The sequence below is a fragment of the Rhinopithecus roxellana genome, chromosome 5 (genome assembly GCF_007565055.1).
Source record: "Rhinopithecus roxellana isolate Shanxi Qingling chromosome 5, ASM756505v1, whole genome shotgun sequence".
In the NCBI taxonomy this organism is placed as follows: Eukaryota; Metazoa; Chordata; class Mammalia; order Primates; family Cercopithecidae; genus Rhinopithecus; species Rhinopithecus roxellana.
The window spans coordinates 158,201,990-158,220,313 of NC_044553.1; the positions used below are offsets into that span (position 1 = coordinate 158,201,990).

The window sequence follows — 18,324 nt, forward strand, 5'->3', positions numbered from 1 at the left end:
TGCTGTGAGATTCTGGGGTAGGTGAGGCTGTGTGTGTGCGTCTGCATGTGTGTGTTGGGGGGTGGGGCGGGGTTGGGTCTGAATCTTCAGCAGGGGCAGCAGAACAAAGGGCTAGATGCCCACCCCAGGGGGTAGACGCATCAGTGCTCCCTGTGCGAGAGTGGAAGTGGGAAGCCCCAGTGGGTCCTGGGCTGCAGGAGAATCCGTTGCCCCAGGAGCAGAGACTGGGAAGCACACAGTAAGGGCCAAGGGTGGACTGCGGTAGCTGCTCCGTCCCCCCTCCCCACCCCTAGGCCAGGTTTCGCTTCTCCCTGAGAGTCCTGGGGCAACACCCCCTGTCCTTTCCCTCGCTCCCCCATTTTTAAACTTACGTGAGAGCTTTCGGGGACCGGCTGCGGGCATCCCTTCCCCTAGCCCAGTGGGTGGTGGAACCGGAGCCCAGGAGTCCAGCCCTCTGGCCCTGCGCCTCCCTGGCTAAATAGCGCCCTGTGGGGAGGAAGCAGGGCCCCAGGCGGAACCGGGAAAACACACCGGGACTCTCCACAAACCCGGCCACTCCCACTGAATTGGGAAAGCGGTTAAAAGAGGTCGTACCGCATTCTGCGCCGCGTCCCTCTTCCTTCAGTCCCGCCGCATGTCCCCGACCAGAGGTGGCCTCCTAGAAGGGGAGGTCCCCAAACTGGAGGCCCTGCGTGTAGGGGAGGGGAGCGCCCGCCCCTTCCCCGCCGCTGCGAGCGCCCCGGGAGGGGACTCGGGCTGCCGTCCCTCCGCCTCTTCCCCCGCGGGGCGAAGCGATGGCTCGGGCCGGGGCCGGGGCGCTGCTGGCGCTTTGGGTGCTCGGGGCTGCCGCGCATCCGCAGTGCCTGGACTTCAGGCCGCCCTTCCGGCCGCCGCAGCTGCTGCGCCTCTGCGCGCAGTACTCGGACTTCGGCTGCTGCGATGAAGGGCGCGACGCCGAACTGACCCGCCGCTTCTGGGACCTGGCGAGCCGCGTGGACGCCGCCGAGTGGGCCGCGTGCGCCGGCTACGCGAGGGACCTGCTGTGCCAGGTGAGCGGGCGCGCGGCCACTGGGAGGGACGGGGCGCGGACGGCCGGGTCCTGGAGCAGAGATCGGAACCCCGCGGGGGCGAGGGCCAAGAGTGGGCGGCGGACTCTGGAACTCTAGTCCCCAAAAGGGAGTCATTTGGCACGGGGCGGGGAGACTGCGCATCCCAGGGCGACTCTTGGCTTTGCCATTCCTTCGTTTTATGACTTGGGCCTTCTCAGGGCCTCAGTTTCCCCTCCTGAAGCAGGAGGGACGGACAGATGATGTCATCATTTCCTCAGAGGTTGGGGGCTCCTCTGCCCCGGTCCCCTGGAGTCGAGCCCCCAGCATCCTACCCCGAGCAGCTGCACCCTTGTCGGGGTACCAAGGTGGAGAGGCATCTGTCCTGGTCAGTGCTCCTCTGTGTTGTCCCAGGGGCAGTGAAAGCAGGGGGCCCTGCCGTGGACGTGGTCAACGTGTGGCCAGGGGTTGTTGCGGGGGTTGGGGCCACTGCCCCCCACGAGAGTCCCACCCCCATCCTGATGCCCTTGCCACTTCCGCCATCACCTCTGTGGGTGCTGTGTCCTCTCCTGGGGATGGCGCCCTGGCCTGGCAGAAGCTCACTCAGGAATGAGCAACAGCTATGTGTTGAAGTTCCTGGGCCCCCCATCCTCCCCCTGAGGGGGAGCCCCGGCTTCTGTGCACACCTGGCGCTGCCACCGCTGTTTGTTTTCCTCTTGTGGGAGTCTGAGGCCCCAGTGCCTGACCACACCCAGGTGGGCAAATGCTGCCTGGCTGAATGCAGAAATGGGGCAGGACAAGGCATTCCTGCCCCAGCATCTGGCTAGTGAGAGGCCTGGGGTGGAGAGGCCCCAGTGGCCAGGGCCATGTCCCAGCCTTCGGCCAGCAGGGGCAGGTGGTGTGGGGAAGGGCAAGAGGGCTGACTTGGAGTTGGAGTTTGATCCTGGCTCTGTCACTTCCCCAGCTTCGTGACCTGGGCAGGTCACTGCTGCACCTCACAGTATTTAAAATGAAGCTGGGTGCGGTGGCTGACGCCTGTAATCCCAGCCCTTTGGGAGGCCGAGGTGGGCAGATCACTTGAGGTCAGGAGTTCAAGACCAGCCTGGCCAACATGGCGAAACTCCATCTCTACAAAAATATAAAAATTAACTGGGCATGTTGGGGAACACCTGTAATCCCAGCTATTCGGGAGGCTGAGGCGGGAGAATCACTTGACTCTGGGAGGCAGAGGTTGCAGTGAGCCAAGATCGAGCCATTGCACCCCAGCCTGGGCAACAGAGCAAGACTCCGTCTCAAAAATAGAATAGAACAGAATAGAATAGAATAGAATAGAATAGAATAGAATAGAATAGAATAGAATGGAATGGAATGGAATGGAATGGAATATATAAAATAAAGCCTTAACCAGTCCTCTGGGTTGCCATGCAGATTAAATGCCACATACTAGGGGCTCGGTAAATGTTTGCAGTTGGATTTCTCAAGGGTTTCCTTGGCCCTCACTGGCTGCCCAGCCCTGGGAAGGGTCCAGGTGAGGCTCGGAGCCCGATTCAAGAAAGACTCAGAGGGAGGCAGGGACTTGCCCAGTGGTCACACAGCTCAGTGGTGGTTGAGGTGGGGACATGGACCACACTCGCTGATGTGAACACATATCTAGGTGGGAAGCAGTAGGCTCTGGGAGGATGAGGAGGGGGACCTTGGGAGCTTCAGAATGCAACAAAGGGTGGGCTGGCCACCTTTAGGTGGGTTCTGCTGGACTCCCATGCTGTGCGCCTCAAGGGCACGGGAATGGTCTGGCCAAGCATTTGCCTCTCTCACCAGCCTGGGGGCTCCTCAGGACCAGGTCCTTTGGTCTCCCCACCCCTGTCACATAGCAGAGTTCCTGCATCCATGCCACATTTGTCTATTGGGCACTCGCTATGTGCCTGACTCAGCAGGGCAGTGAGGGGGGCAGGTGGATGGAGGAAGGGAAGGGTCAGTCCTGATGCTGTCCCCTGGCAGGGCACCTCTCTTTTCTTGGGAACCTTCCCAGGACAGCCTGGCCTTAAGCAACCAGCAGTGAAGTGACTGCTAACACTTCACCCCAGGCGTCTCTCAGAGTGACCTCATGTCTGGAGTGAGCTTAGAGATGGCGACTGAGGCTGGGTTACAGTTTCACTGACGGGACCTCCTGGAGCACCCTGGTGGGAGGACCGTGCTCTCTGCTAGCCAAGGCGGAGTCTGCATTTGGCACCTCCTGATTTCCACACGGGGAGGTGGTGGAGGTGCCTTACCTATAGATCTCTGGCAGTATGGAGGCACTCAGGCCTTCACACCTGCTTTGGGGAGATGTAAGACTCTTTCCTGGGGCTTGGCTTGTCCAGTAAGTGCCTGTGTCCTCTGGAGGAGAGAGGACAGCCATGGCGCGTGGCACTCCCAGTGCATCTGGTGTGAGCTTCCACATCAGTAACCACCCCTGTGACTGGGGTTGCCTCTCTAAGCCGCTGAAATCATCAAAGCATGGTTTCTGATGGAGTTCTCCATGAAATGTGCCCTACGGGCTCATGTATTCAGCAGGCTCTTCCTGAACCTGTTAGGAGTCAGCCCTGTGCTGGATGCTGGACCCAAAAGCAGTTGGCAAGTCACAGGCCCAGTCTCAAAAGTCCCCTTCGTCGCTTCAGGAGACCGACACACACAGGAAGGTGCCAGAGATTCCTCAAGGAGTGTGGGAACAAGGCCACATACCTCAGGGAAGGCTTCCTGAATGTTGGTTGCATGCTGATAGCTCATATTTACTGAACAAACACACGCATCTTCTCCATTTATTCCTCCCAACAATTCTAAGAGGTTGGAACTCCTTTCCCGTTCTATAGATGAGGACATAGGCACAGAGAGGTTAAGGAGCTTGCCCATGGTTAAGAGCATTAAGAGGTTAAGAAGCATTCCCCAGGGGGAATGTATGCTCTGGCTCCAAAACCCTTCTTCTAACCACTTCGCCACACTGCCTCCCTCCTTGAAGCCCCACTGTGTCCCACAGTCTGTAGAGTGGACAGACAAGCGAAGAGATAACGAAATCCTAGCCAAGCTGACTGACTGGAGCGCCCCTGGCGATGGAGCAGTGACTGCTGTAGAGAACTTACCCTGTAAGCTATAAGATTCCATGGAGTGAGTGTCATGCCTGAGATATGGACAGAGTGCATTGGGAGCATCCATAAGGGCCAGGGATGGACCAGTCAGGGCCCTAGGAACATAGAGGACAAGAGGAGACCTTTGAGTCGGCCTTGAGTCATGAATAGTAGTTTGCCAGAGGAGGAAGTAGATGAGGAGCGAATATCCGCTGGACAGAACACTGTGCGCAAAGGCTTGGTCTTTCAAAAAATGAATGGTGGACATAAGAAACCTTCAGGACCCACGGCCATAAGTCACGAGTGTCAGTGACATGGGATGCCAAACTCTGGGCAAGATGGGGCTCTCTGCCCTGCACTGAATGGCCCAGGCAGCTGTAGCCTGCGATACTGGGCTGGTTTGCTGTGAGCTTCCTGCCACCTGCCCCCAAACACACTGAGGCCAAGCTGCGGATCATTCTCTTGCCAGTAGCAATCACTCTTGTCGCTTCCTAGTTCTGGACTACCCTGGTCTGGGCACCATATTACATTGTGTGTAAGTAAGAGTACATAGGTCACGAGGAAGCGTCTGCTGTGTGATTGGGACGCGTGGATGCCAAGGTCTTCGGCCTGGCTGCCTGGGGGAACTTTTGCTCCCTCTGTAGTTCTGGACTGGGCTTTGGTGAATGGAGGGCTCTCGTTGCCTTCCAGATGTCTATTCTGCCCCTCACTGTGTCTCTGGAACCAAGATGTGCCTGCCACAATCTCTGCTCAGTAAATTCTTGGTGAATGAAGTGTTGCTGACTAATCTAGAAAGAACACCAGTCCAGGCGCCATGAGGCTTGGGTGTGAGCCCAGGTTTGGCTACTTCTTGGCACATGGCCTTCTTTAAGCCTCAGTTCCTCATCTATAAAACAGGAGTCAAGCCGTGTGCGGTAGCTCATGCCTGTAATCCCAGAACTTTGGCGGGCTGAGGCGGGAGGGTTGCTTGAGTCCAGGAGTTCAAGACAAGCGTGGGAAACATAGGGATACCCTGTCTCTGCAAAACATAAAAATGAAAATTAGCCGGGGCCGGGCACAGTGGCTCAAGCCTGTAATCCCAGCACTTTGGGAGGCCGAGACGGGCGGATCACGAGGTCAGGAGATCGAGACCATCCTGGCGAACACGGTGAAACCCCGTCTCTACTAAAAAATACAAAAAAACTAGCCGGGCGAGGTGGCGGGTGCCTGTAGTCCCAGCTACTCGGGAGGCTGAAGCAGGAGAAGGGCGTGAACCCAGGAGGCGGAGCTTGCAGTGAGCTGAGATCCGGCCACTGCACTCCAGCCTGGGCGACAGAGCGAGACTCCGTCTCAAAAAAAAAAAAAACAAACAAACAAAAGAAAGTAGAAAGTTAGCTGGGTGTGGTGGAGCCCGTCTGAGGTTCCAGCGACTCTGGAGGCCAAGGTGGGGATGATCGTTTGAGTGCAGGAGGTCAGGGCTACAGTGAACTAGGATTGTGCCACTGCACTCCAGCCCAGGAGACAGAGAGAGGCCCTGTCTCAAAAAATAAATAAACAAATAAAACAAAATAAAATAGTGACAATGACCCTACCTTGCAAAGATGAAAGAAGGCATGTGTGCACACAGCCCCTCCTTGGTCCATGTGCAGCTGCCAGCTGACCCACAGGCGGTTCCCGGGGAACCATGGGAGGGACAGCACACACGACAGCCCGAGGTCTGGCCATCTGGCCGGCTCATTGGCAGAGGGGGGCATGTGAGACATGGCACCCTGGTCTGTACCTGGGACAGTAACTGACCAGGACCTCAAGACATTCTGCCAAGTGGCCTTTGGCCTGTCAGGTGAGACCTAGCCTCACAGCAGTAGAGGGGCCAGAAGGACAGGCTGTGGCATGAACAAAAGCCACAATCATGTCACAGGAGTGAGTGGGCCCTGGCCTGAGACTTGAGAACACACTGGGAGGCAGCCTGCCATCCCGCATGCCCAATCCTCCCCCAAACATCCCAGAGGCCTCCTGCTGGAAGCCAGCCTGGTCCTCCCTGTGAGGGGAGGGAGTACGTGACTGTCAGCGCCTCCCCACTGCAGAAGGAGCATCCCCTGAAGCCTCTGGGGGGCCCAGAGCTGACTCAGACCAGGCCTTGGCCTGGTGGACTCACAGGTGGGGGAGGGTGTCAGCCACAGATAGAAAGAATGACCACGCCACAAGCCGGCGGCTCTAACAGGAAGGCCTGCAGACAGCCTGGAGCTGTGGCCTGTGCTTTGGGTAGGGATAGGGTGCAGAGAGGGTGCAGTGGTGTGGGAACACTTAACTGGCATTTGGGGATGGGTAGCAGGGAGCTGGCAGGTCGAGCTGAGCAGACATGGCTCAAACCCCAGCCCATCAGCATGTGACATGATACTTTGGGCTAGTGGCTCCCTTCTGCTGTCTGCTTCCACCTCTGTGCAGTGGTAATAAGAACAGGCCTCCCTCCTGTGGTTGCCTTGAGGAGGAAATGCAGATGCGTGGGCTCACTGACCTGGTGCCTGGCCCACAATCTGCCCCAAACCCCAGGAACTGCTGTGATTGGTTAGCATTCCTTCTCCCATGGTCATGGTCATGATTTAAGAATAAAGAGAATTCTGTCTGCCAGAGAAGAGTAGGGGAAGGGCATACCTGCAAAGGGGACAGCCTGTGCTGAGGCTCAGAGGTGTGAAATGGCAGGGAGTACGTATTAGTCTCTTATCTCATTGCTATAAAGAAATACGTGGCTGGGTGCAGTTGCTCACACCTGTAATCTCAGCACTATGGGAGGCTGAAGCGGGAAGATGGCTTGAGCTCAGGAGTTCGAGAGCAGCCTGGGCAACATGGCAAAACCTCATCCCTACAAAAAACAAAAAAATTAGCTAGGTGTGGTGGCTCTCGCCTGTAGTCCCAGCTACTCAGGAGACTGAGGCAGGAGCATCTCTTGAGCCCAGGAGGCAGAGTTTGCAGTGAGCTGAGATGGTGCCACTGTATTCCAGCCTTGGTGACAGAGAGAGAGAGAGAGACCCTGTCCTAAAAAAAACAAATGAACAAACAACAAAACAAAACAAAACTGGGTAATTTATAACGAAAAGAGTTTTAATTGGCTCACAGTTCTGCAGGATGTATAGGAAGTATAGTGGCCTCTGTTTCTGGGGAGTTCTCAGGAAACTTACAATCATGATGGAAAGCAAAGGGGAGGCGGGCATGTCCCATGACAACAACAGGAGCAAGAGAGAGATGGTGGCGGGGCGGGGGTACATGTTAAAAAACCAAATCTCATAAGAACTCACTCACTCTACAGTACCAAGGGGGGATGGTGCTAAACTAAACCATGCGTGAGAACTCTGCCTCTGTGATCCAGTCACCTCCCACCAGGCTCCTCCTCCAACACTGGGGGTTACAATTCTACGTGAGATTTGGGCGGGGACACAGATCCAAGCCATATCAGAATATCAGGAGATGGAAGGTAGACAGGAGGCTGGAGAGGTGGAGAGAGGCGGGAGCTGGTGGTGGAGCTGTCCATGGGCAGAGCCAAATCAGACAGCACTTGGTATTTTACTGTTTTTCAACAGATAGAGGCCAGAAGGTACTAGAGGGTGTGGACAGGGTGGTCAGGGAGGATCGGAGGTGAGCCTTGGGCAGGAACCCAAGTTAAGTGCAGCAGTGAGCTGTGCTGATGTAGGGGCAGAGGTGCACTGTTAACACAGAGAGGGTGGGTGGCAGTGCCTCAGACTCTTCCTGGCATACGGCAGGTGCTCCAGAGTAGCTGCTGCTGTTGCTGCTGCTATTAATAGGAGTAGGAGTAGCGTTCTGTGCTCTAACAGAACAACACAAACATTAAGGCCTAACGTTTGCTACTGTCACTGAGGCTTATCATGGTAACAGACAGATGGCATTGTCTCCATTTTATGGATCAGCAGACTGAAGCTCTGAGAGATGGGGACCCACCCAAGGGTACACAGCTGGTAAGTACCTCCACGAAGCATCTCTGAGCCATCGCTGTCTCTGCAGGAGTGCTCTCCGTATGCAGCCCACCTCTATGACGCTGAGGACCCGTTCACACCCCTGCGCACGGTGCCCGGGCTCTGCCAGGACTACTGCCTGGACATGTGGCATAAGTGCCGGGGGCTGTTCCGTCACCTCTCAACTGATCGGGAGCTTCAGGCGCTGGAGGGCAACCGTGCCAGGTTCTGCCGCTACCTGTCCCTGGATGACACGGACTACTGCTTCCCTTACCTGCTGGTCAACAAGAACCTCAACTCAAACCTAGGCCATGTGGTGGCCGATGCCAAGGGCTGCCTGCAGCTGTGCCTGGAGGAGGTGGCCAATGGGCTGCGCAACCCCGTGGCCATGGTCCATGCCAGGGATGGCACCCACCGCTTCTTCGTGGCTGAGCAGGTGGGGCTGGTGTGGGCCTACCTGCCCGACCGCTCGAGGCTGGAGAAGCCTTTCCTGAACATCAGCCGGGCGGTGCTCACCTCGCCCTGGCAGGGTGACGAACGTGGCTTCCTGGGCATTGCCTTCCACCCCAGCTTCCGGCACAACCACAGGCTCTACGTCTACTACTCAGTGGGTATCCGCACCAGTGAGTGGATCCGCATCAGCGAGTTCAGGGTCTCTGAGGATGATGAGAACGCCGTGGACCACAGCTCTGAGAGGTGGCTTCCTTGGGGAACCCGGGCCTGGGTGGGGGCAGGTACCCATATGCACTGGTGTGACTGTACCAGTTGGTATCCTGTTCTCATATACTGTGAATTTTTTTTTTTTTTTTTTTTTTTGAGACAGAGTCTCGCTCTGTCGCCCAGGCTGGAGTGCAGTGGCCGGATCTCAGCTCACTGCAAGCTCCGCCTCCCGGGTTCACGCCATTCTCCTGCCTCAGCCTCCCGAGTAGCTGGGACTACAGGCACCCGCCACCTCGCCCGGCTAGTTTTTCGTATTTTTTAGTAGAGATGGGGTTTCACCGGGTTAGCCAGGATGGTCTCGATCTCCTGACCTCGTGATCCACCCATCTTGGCCTCCCAAAGTGCTGGGATTACAGGCTTGAGCCACCGCGCCCGGCCCTACTGTGAATATTTAACACACCTGGTATGGGTGCTGAATTTCATGCTTTGGGGCCTGGGGAAGGACAGTTTTGCAGATCAGACCTCATACGGGGATCATATCCAAACCCCTCCATCTGGCCTGCGAGGCCCGACATTTCTGCACCAGCTCTTTTGTTTCAGGCACTTCATTTCATCTGAGTCTCCTAAAACCCACTGAGGCTAGTATTATTTTTCCCATTTTACAGATGAGAAAGTGGAGGCTTAGAGAGGTGAAGTGTTGGGTCACATGGGGAGGGAGCGTCAGAGCTGGAAGCCTGATCTGTTGTCTCCAAAGCCCACCCTCTGCCCTCTGCCCCAGCTTGCCTCACTCCGGCCTGAAGGTGCCATTCTTTTTTTTTTTTTTTTTTTTTTTTGAGACAGAGGCTCACTCTGTTGCCCAGGCTGGAGTGCAGTGGTGCAGTCTCTGCTCACTGCAACGTCCACCTCCCGGGTTCAAGCAATTCTCCTGCCTCAACCTCCCCAGTAACTGGGACTACAGGCGCATGCCACCATGCCTGGCTAATTTTTTGTATTTCAGTGGAGACGGGGTTTCACTGTGTTGCCCAGGCTGGTCTTCAACTCCTGAGCTCAGGCAATCTGCCCGCCTCGGCCGAAGATTCCATTCTTGAGCCCCACTGGCTCCTTTTTCCCACCCGAATCCGCTGCCCCAGGGAACTTGCTCTCCTTCCTGCCCCTAAGTTCTTCTGTTCCTCCTCCGGGCTTCTGCTCCTCTCAACAACGTCTGCAGAGCCTGTGCTCTGTGGATGATTTATGCCCCAACTGTTTTCAAAATGGGTCTGACCTGACCTCGCATGTGGGGCACACATATCAGTCTGAGTTCAGTAGGAAGTAAACCCTGTATCAGGTAACTCAGTAGGTAGAATTTGATCCTGGGAGTCAGTTACTCGGGTTTTAGACATGATGAAAGGGCTCAGATGCGGTGGCTCACGCCTGTAATCTCAGCACTTTGAGAGGCTGTGGTAGGCAGATCACTTGAGGTCAAAAGGTCAAGACCAGCCTGGCCAACATGGCGAAACCCCGTCTCTACTGAAAACACAAAAACTAGCTAGATGTGGTAGTGTCTAACTGTAATCCCAGCTACCCGGGAGGCTGAGGCAGGAGAATTGCTTGAACCTGGGAGGCAGAGGTTGCAGTGAACCAAGATCCTGCCACTGCACTGCAGCCTGGATGACAGAGCAAGACGCTGTCTCAAAAAAAAAGGCGGGGGGGGGGCGGGCAACCTGGGGAAGGCAGCGACTCTGAGGTCAGCAATTGGAGGAAGTTACTTCCACCCCTTGGACGGGGAGGACAAAGTGAGAAGATGGGGTTATTGGGACCCTGGAGCTGAGGATACCCAGTGGAAGCTGGAATCATAATTGGCCTGGGCAGGAGGAGGTAGAGCCAGGGAGGAGCAGCTGCTGCCAAGAAGCTGCTTAAAGCAGAGAAGTGCTCCTCCCTCTCCAGGCTCCTGCCAATGCAGTCCACTGGCTGACCTCGCTGGAGGCCAGCTAGCTACGAAGCCTGGGAAATGTCATTCACAGGAGCTGACCCCCTGCAGGAGAGAGAGAGGAGGTAGGGGGAGGGCCAGTACTGGGTCTGAGGGCAAATTAGCAAAGAACAGCACATTGTGTGTTTGATAAAACTGTAAAATCTTGACACTGAATATATAAAAAGGAGGAGAAATCAAATATGTTAGCTGTGAAGGCTAATGTGAATCTTTATGATTCACAGCATTAGTTTTGACTATGAGCTTCCTGGCAGCCAGAGCGAAAGGAGGAAACATAATTCTCAGGATCTTACAGGAGCCTGTACAGCCAGTTCTCCAAGAGAGACCAAGTTTATCACACGGACCTGACAGAGGGGAGATGGAGGGACAGAATGGATGTGTCTTCAGTGGTGAGACTTTTAAAAATGGATTCCTGATAAAGACTTGAGGTGGAACACAAAATATACAGATGAACATATTTCAGGGTGGGGGCTCAGCAAAGGTCCTCTGGTAACCTCACAAAGTCAAGCCTAGAACCTGACTCACTCGTGGGGAGAGGTAGGCACAGCAGGCTCAGGGCAGCCAGGAATGAGTGGTTACCCTAGCCTGAGTCCGCTGTCCACTGTCAGTCTCTTCCCAGACCTGGATCCCAATGCCGGGTGGATGACTGAAAGCCTGGGGTTTGGAGCTCTGTATCGCTCACCAGATCATATGCACAGGCCTCACAAAGAACAGGCCTCCAGTTTCAGCTCTGAAAAGTCAAAGTCCTGAGTTCAAATTACTTGACCTTTCTGTATCTAAGTTTTTCTTATTTGTATTGATAAGGGATTAATAGGCTGGGTGCAGTGACTCAAACCTCTAATCCCAGTACTTTGGGAGGCCAAGCAGGGAGGATCGCTTGAGGACAGGAGTTCAAGACCAGCCTGAGCAACACAGTGAGAGCTCTCATCTCTACAAAAAGTTAAAACATTAGCCGGGCATGGTGGCATGCACCTGTAGTCTCAGCTACTCAGGAGGCTGGGGCAGGAAGATCTCTTGATCGCAGGAGTTCGAGGCTGCAGTGAGCTATGACCACATCACTGCACTCCGGCCTGGGTGATAGAGTCTCAAAAAAGAAAGAAAGAAAAAGAAGGGTTTGAGAAAGTAGTGACCAATCCTGGAAAACCTAAACCACCCTGAGTATTTCAGTCAGGGGAAACTGAACACAAGGATGACTAAGGCATTAGGAGGGCTGGAGAAGGAGAGGAGGAAGGTTAAGTTACTTAAAGACTGATAACTGTAAGAAGCTGCTACCACTCTTGGGTTGGAGGAACAAAGGGAAAAAGTCCTTTGTGCTGTGGAGTTTGCTGCTCTTAGTACCAAGATGGCTGGGTGGAAACCCAGGGGTCCAGGTTCACCAGCCAATGCTGCTGTCTCTGCAGCCACCACTTCTGGAGGCAAGGTTAGAAGCCAAAGAAACTTGGCCTCTCCCTTCCACCCACCAACACAAACTGGAAGCCAGCTGGCTGGGAAGTATGGTAGTAGGTTTCCTGTAATGGCAGTAAGGGAGGTTCCTGAGTAGAGTGAGTGTGGCGCTGAGTGCACTGCACACCATCCTGCCCACTGTTAGAAGCTGCAAATGAGGGAGTACATAAGATGTGCTCAACATAAGTAATAAGTAAACTAGTGCGGGGGAAGCTATGATGAGGAAGAAACCAGCTGTGTCAGTGACTAGGTTGACAATTTCCCATAATCATAACAGGGCAGGTGCTAGCAGTGGAGAGCAGAAACAAACAAACAAACAACAACCACCAAAAAAAACAGTAGACCGGAACTAGAAGACTTGAGTTCTAATCCCAGCTCTGCTACCTATGGGCTGTGTGACCTTAGACAGGTTGCTCAACCTCTCTGAGCCTCTAGGTCCTGCTTGGCACGATAGAGTGCATTAATTTTGCTCGTTCTACCTACTAGCTCCTCGTGGAAAATCACTTAATATAAAGGATATGAAAAGTCTTTTCCAGGCTGGGCATGGTGGCTCACGCCTGTAATCCCAGCACTTTGGGAGGCCGAGGTGGGCAGATCACTTGAGGTCAGGAGGTTGAGACCAACCTGGCGTACATGGTGAAGCCCCATCTCTACTAAAAACACAAAAATTAGCCAGGCGTATGGTGGGCCCCTGTGATCCCAGCTACTCAGGAGGCTGAGCCTGGAGAATCGCTTGAACCTGGGAGATGGAGGTTGCAGTGAGCCGAGCTGTGCTCCAGCCTGGGCAACAGAGCAAGACTCTGTCAAGAAAAAAAAAAAAAAAAAAGAAAGAAAGGAAGGAAGGAAGGAAGGAAGGAAAGAAAAGTCTTTTCCATTGTGAAGAGAGAGTGTGATCTTGTTTTGTGTGTTTGGCTCATGCGTGGAAGGCTGAGTTTTAGGGGCCCTTATCTTCCTTTAGGATACTCCTGGAGGTCAAAGAACCAGCTTCAAACCACAATGGGGGTCAGCTGCTGTTCGGGGATGACGGTTACCTCTACATCTTCACCGGAGATGGCGGGATGGCCGGAGACCCCTTTGGGACATTCGGAAATGCCCAAAACAAGTATGTTCAGCTTTTGGTTGGCTAGTGGGTTGGTCTACATAACCCTGGGCTTCTCATACTCTTCCAGAGGGTGAGTTCCTTCCTCAGCCAGGCAGTGTAGGGCAGGAAAAAAGGTTCTGGGTCCCAGCTCAGCCTGCATCTAGCTGGGCAGCCTAGGCGAGTCACTTGCCGTCAACAGAGGGGATAAAAGCCCACTCTGCGGGCAGCTTGTCACAAGGAGTAAAGGCAATCGTGGCTGCCCAGGCCCAGGCACAGGACCCTCTGGGCACAGGCGCCTGAGAGGTGACATTAGCAAGCCTCAGGGCAAATGGGATTTTCTCTAAGGTCAGCCTGGCCCTGCTGGATCCCTGCTGGAAGAAGGGAAGGGATGCTCCCCAGGCCGAATGGAAAGTGTGAGCTGGCTGGAGCAGGGTGGCACCAGCACATGGAGCTCCTGTCCCAGGGTTCTTCAGGAAGACCCAGATGTCAACGTGTAGTCTTGCTCTTTAACCCATTTCCTGGCTTGAGCAAACGAGCTCAAGATCTCATTCCATTACTTATGCACACACACACATACACAAATATGCATACACACATATACACACATACACACAAACACACACATGCACACACTACATATACACAACACACACATATACACACATACACGTGCACACACATACACACATGCACATATGCACGTACTACATACAATACACACACATATACACACATACATCCGCACGTACACACACATATACACACATACATACACACAAATACACACATCTACATACATACATTCACAACATACACACACACACTCTTGTGAGTGTAACCAGGATGTCCAGTAGTCTCAAGTCAGCCTCCCCCATTCCCTTAGCCAAAATGATAAAACCTTCCTCCGCCCAGGAAGTAAAAATAGCAAGTACAAGTATGATGTTGATTACAGTAATTAAAGTGCTCACAATTTGTGAGTTGTGCTTTCCTATGTGACAGTGTAAGCATCATCCGAGCTTTCTCACGTTTGGGTTGTGTTTAGAGATGAAGTTGAGAAAATAGAAATTAAGGATTAGTGGATAATTGGACAGAACTTAAAAACATTATTTTGCTGCTACGAGTCGTGCCCACTTAGATATTGAATCCTGGTGTGTGGTGCGTGGGCTCAGGGCTGTGATCTGGATGGCGCTCAGCAGGCTGGAGTGTATGAGAGGAATTTATAGGGGAAAGTGGAAGGCCAGCAACAGGGGCTTGATCACAAGGAATATACTGAGTGGGAGCATTTCACCACCATGAAAGAGGACACTTGTTTGCTGTCCCTACTGATAAGGGAAAGGTGTGGGTGCGAATGCTATGTGAGGATGATGGAATACGGCTTCACAAATCCCACTTTGAAAAGCAAACCAGAGGGAGGACACCAAAGTGCTAACCGCAAGGGAAACTGATGCATTAAGTCGGTGCATCAAAAACCACAGATGAAAAGGGTATGTTCTCTGCACTGTCTTTAAGCACATTACAGATTTTTCCCATCACGCGTCACTTTTGTCATGAGCTATCCCCCTAAGCTGCTTGGCGCTTAGGGCTGCACCCTCTGCTCTCTCCCCCTCCCCTACCAACCTGCACTCTGGTGCACTTGGCTTTGAATGCAATCTTTCATTCACTGACTCTGCAGACACTTAATGGTCATCTACTACGTGCTGGTCACATTGCCAGGTACCAGAAGAAAACTGTAAATACAAGTCATTTTTCTAGTGGAATTTTCACCCTATACCACAGTCCAGGAGGAGTGAGTGGACTGAGCGGGACCACTCTACTATTACAGTTGAGGACACCCACATTGCACAGAGTGTGTGGTAAAGAGCTTGAGTTTCTGGGCCCAGGCTGTCTGGGCTGGATCCCAGTGGTGCGGCAACTAGGCAACGTTATTTGACCTTTCTGAGCTCTGCTGCCACATCTGTAAAGTGGGCATCATACTAGGAGCCGCCTACCTAAACCACTGTTGTGAGGACAAGACGAAATAGATGATGTGTTGTGTCCAACGCATGGGACAGACCTGGCGCGCAGGAAGGTGGAAAATGCATGTTGAGTGAATGAATGAGGTTACCCGGCTGTAAGTAGCTAAGGAGGAACTGCATCCCAGGGTCTCTGATCCCACAGCCTAGGCTCACCCTGCACCTGGCTCAGCGGTCAGCCGGCGCGCCGGCACCTGCCCCGCGGAGCCCGTGCGCCCTGGCGCAGGGCGACCCCGAGCCGCGCCCTCTCCCACTCCGCCCGCAGGTCGGCGCTGCTGGGCAAGGTGCTGCGCATCGACGTGGACCGTAAGGAGCGCGGCCTGCCCTATGGCATCCCGCCCAACAACCCGTTCGTGGGCGACCCCACCGCGCAGCCCGAGGTCTATGCCCTGGGCGTGCGCAACATGTGGCGCTGCTCCTTCGACCGCGGCGACCCCGCGTCGGGCGCGGGTCGCGGGCGCCTCTTCTGCGGCGACGTGGGCCAGAACAAGTTTGAGGAGGTGGACCTGGTGGAGCGCGGCGGCAACTACGGCTGGCGCGCGCGCGAGGGGTTCGAGTGCTACGACCGCAGCCTGTGCGCCAACTCCTCCCTCAGTGAGTGCCCGCGCCCCAGGGACCCTGGCCCCGGATCCGCCCCCACCCCACCCCACCCCACGTGCCGTGCCGCAGGGCCTCCCTCGGAGACCGCGCCCCGGAGATCCCTGACCCTGGATCTGTCCCCGGCCCCACTCTATGGGCTGTGCGGCAGGGCCTCACTCGGGAACCACTCGCACCCCAGGCACCCCCTGACTCTGGATTTTCCCCCACCCCAACTCCACGGGCTGTGAGCCAAAGCCTCCCTCGGTGACTGCCCTCGCCTCCACCGGGAGCCTCCCTGTGCCTTGGATGCCTCCCAGCAGCGCTCTTGAGTTTCTCCTCGCCCCATCCCCATCTGGCACCCCTGCAGACACGCTTTCCACCACGCCAGTCCTGCTGTGGGCACGCCCCTCCCTCCGTGGTCGCCCCGTCCCCGCGGAATCCCTCCGAAATTCTCCTGACAGATGAACCTGTCCCCGGCGGGCTCACCGCAGCTTTTCGCCCTCCCACCCCGCAGATGACGTGCTGCCGATTTTCGCCTACCCTCACACGATTGGCAAGTCGGTCACAGGGGGCTACGTGTACCGGGGCTGCGAGTACCCCAATCTGAACGGCCTCTACATTTTTGGGGATTTCATGACCGGGTAAGTGACCTAGTGCCCTCATGCCCCTGGCTGCTGCCACTGGCTCCTTGGGACTGGCTCCTTGGTAAAGAGGAGTGTATGTATGCGCCTGTTCCTGCACATGTGCCTTGCTGCTCTGACAGGGACTCCCAGATGTGGGCCGGACACCCACATCCACCCCGTTTTCTCCTGAGATGTATGCTGAGCCTTTGTTGCAGGCCTCAGTAACTCTGTGATAGACACACAACTCATGGCATGAAAGACTGGAGGCTTGCTTAAGTGCGGGTCCGGTGGTCCTCCTGTCCCTCCTCAGAACCATGGGCTCTGGGCCTGACAGCAGTTCTAATGGGCAGGAGGGCAGAATATGAATAATTTCCTGGACACTCAGGGCCACCCTCCTCCTGGGGAAGCCACAGCTTGTCACTGCAACAGCTGATGGGGGCCTGGAGCCCTACCCCATCCCACCCCAGCCAGGACTGCAGGGTGCTTGCAAAGGTTGAGAAACTAAGACCCGAGAGGACGATGGCTGCCCACCGACCCCCTAATGGGGAGAGGAGGAGGTGGGGCTTTTGTGGTCTTGGAGCCTTGCTGCCTTGTCCCCATGCTCTAGGGCGGCAGTGCCACCCACTGAGACCCTGGTGTGGGAGGAGGATGAACCACATACCAAATAGGTTTGATGGGGGAGGGAAACCTATATCACACCCTCCTGTGAGTCAGGCTCTGTCCCCAAGGGCGCTTGTGGAGCCTCATGACCACTTTGTTGTCCCATTGTACAGAGGAGAAAGCTGAGGACTAAAGAGGCCCAAGGGCAGGCTGAGACAGCCTGGTCTGAACCCTGGCTCACTTACTGGCTGGGTGACTTTGAGCCAGTTACCTCACCTTTCCTTATCTTCAGCTACCTCATCTGCAAAATGGAGATGATCATAGTACTTGGCCCGTAGGGTTGTTTTAAGGACTGAATCAGTTAATACATAAAAAGCACTTAGAATCTAGTGAAGAAAGAAAAAAAGAAAGAAAGAAAGAAAGAAAGAAAGAGAGAGAGAGAGAGAGAGAGAAGGAAGGAAGGGAGGAAGGAAGGAAGGAAGGAAGGGAGGAAGGAAGGAAAGGAAGAAAAGAAAGAATATGTTTAATATTTGGTGATTTTTGTTTTGTTTTGTTTTGTTTTGTTTTGTTTTGTTTTGTTTTGTTTTGAGATAGGGTCTCATTTTGTCACCCAGGCTGGAATGAAGTGGCACAGTCTCAGCCCACTGCAGCCTCCACTTCTCAGGCTCAAGCAATCCTCACACCTCAGCCTCCTGAGTAGTTGGGATTATAGGCATGTGCCACCACGCCTGGCTAATTTTTGCATTTTTTGTAGAGATGAGGTTTTGCTCTATTGCCCAAGCTAATCTTGAACTCCTGGACTCAAGCGATCCTCCTGCCTCGGCCTCCCAAAGTGCTGGGATTACAGATTCAGGGCACAGTACCCAGCCTGGTATTTCTTAATTATTTCCATGCAACCTCCTCTGACAGCAACTGAATGGGTTCCTAAGGAGAGGGCATAAAGACATGAAGATGGCTGAAGCTGGTGGGAGAATTCTGATTTTTGTCCAGTCTGCAGCCTGGAGCTGAGAGAGATACCTGACCTGGGCCCCTGGAAGTTGGATTCCTCTCCCAGATCCACCCCTTCACCTGGGACCCAGCTTTCTCATCTGGAAAATGGGTGTAGATGAAGCCTCTGTTTTTACCCCTGATTGTCCTTTCTCCCTTCTATCCTTCCCAGGAGGGCCTAAGTCTCCTGACCACAGAAATTCAACTAATTTTGCCAGTATTTCCTCAGCCCCTCTGCTGGGTTAGGCAAGAACCAGGATGACAGAGATGAAGAGGACCCCT

General features: G+C 54.5%; 1 protein-coding gene across 4 annotated transcripts in view; it reads left to right on the forward strand.

The window, feature by feature from the left end:
* Nucleotides 1–619: 619 nt before the first annotated feature.
* HHIPL1 (HHIP like 1) overlaps nucleotides 620–18,324 on the forward strand; it is a 31,390-nt gene continuing 13,685 nt past the window's right edge. For all 4 annotated transcript variants that reach the window (XM_030929721.1, XM_030929722.1, XM_030929724.1 and 1 more), the window contains exons 1-5: nucleotides 620–1,049; nucleotides 8,141–8,787; nucleotides 13,119–13,262; nucleotides 15,519–15,847; nucleotides 16,347–16,473. In XM_030929721.1, the coding sequence (XP_030785581.1) occupies nucleotides 795–1,049; nucleotides 8,141–8,787; nucleotides 13,119–13,262; nucleotides 15,519–15,847; nucleotides 16,347–16,473 (1,502 nt within the window). In that variant the 5' untranslated portion in view covers nucleotides 620–794. The remainder of the gene's footprint in view (nucleotides 1,050–8,140; nucleotides 8,788–13,118; nucleotides 13,263–15,518; nucleotides 15,848–16,346; nucleotides 16,474–18,324) is intronic.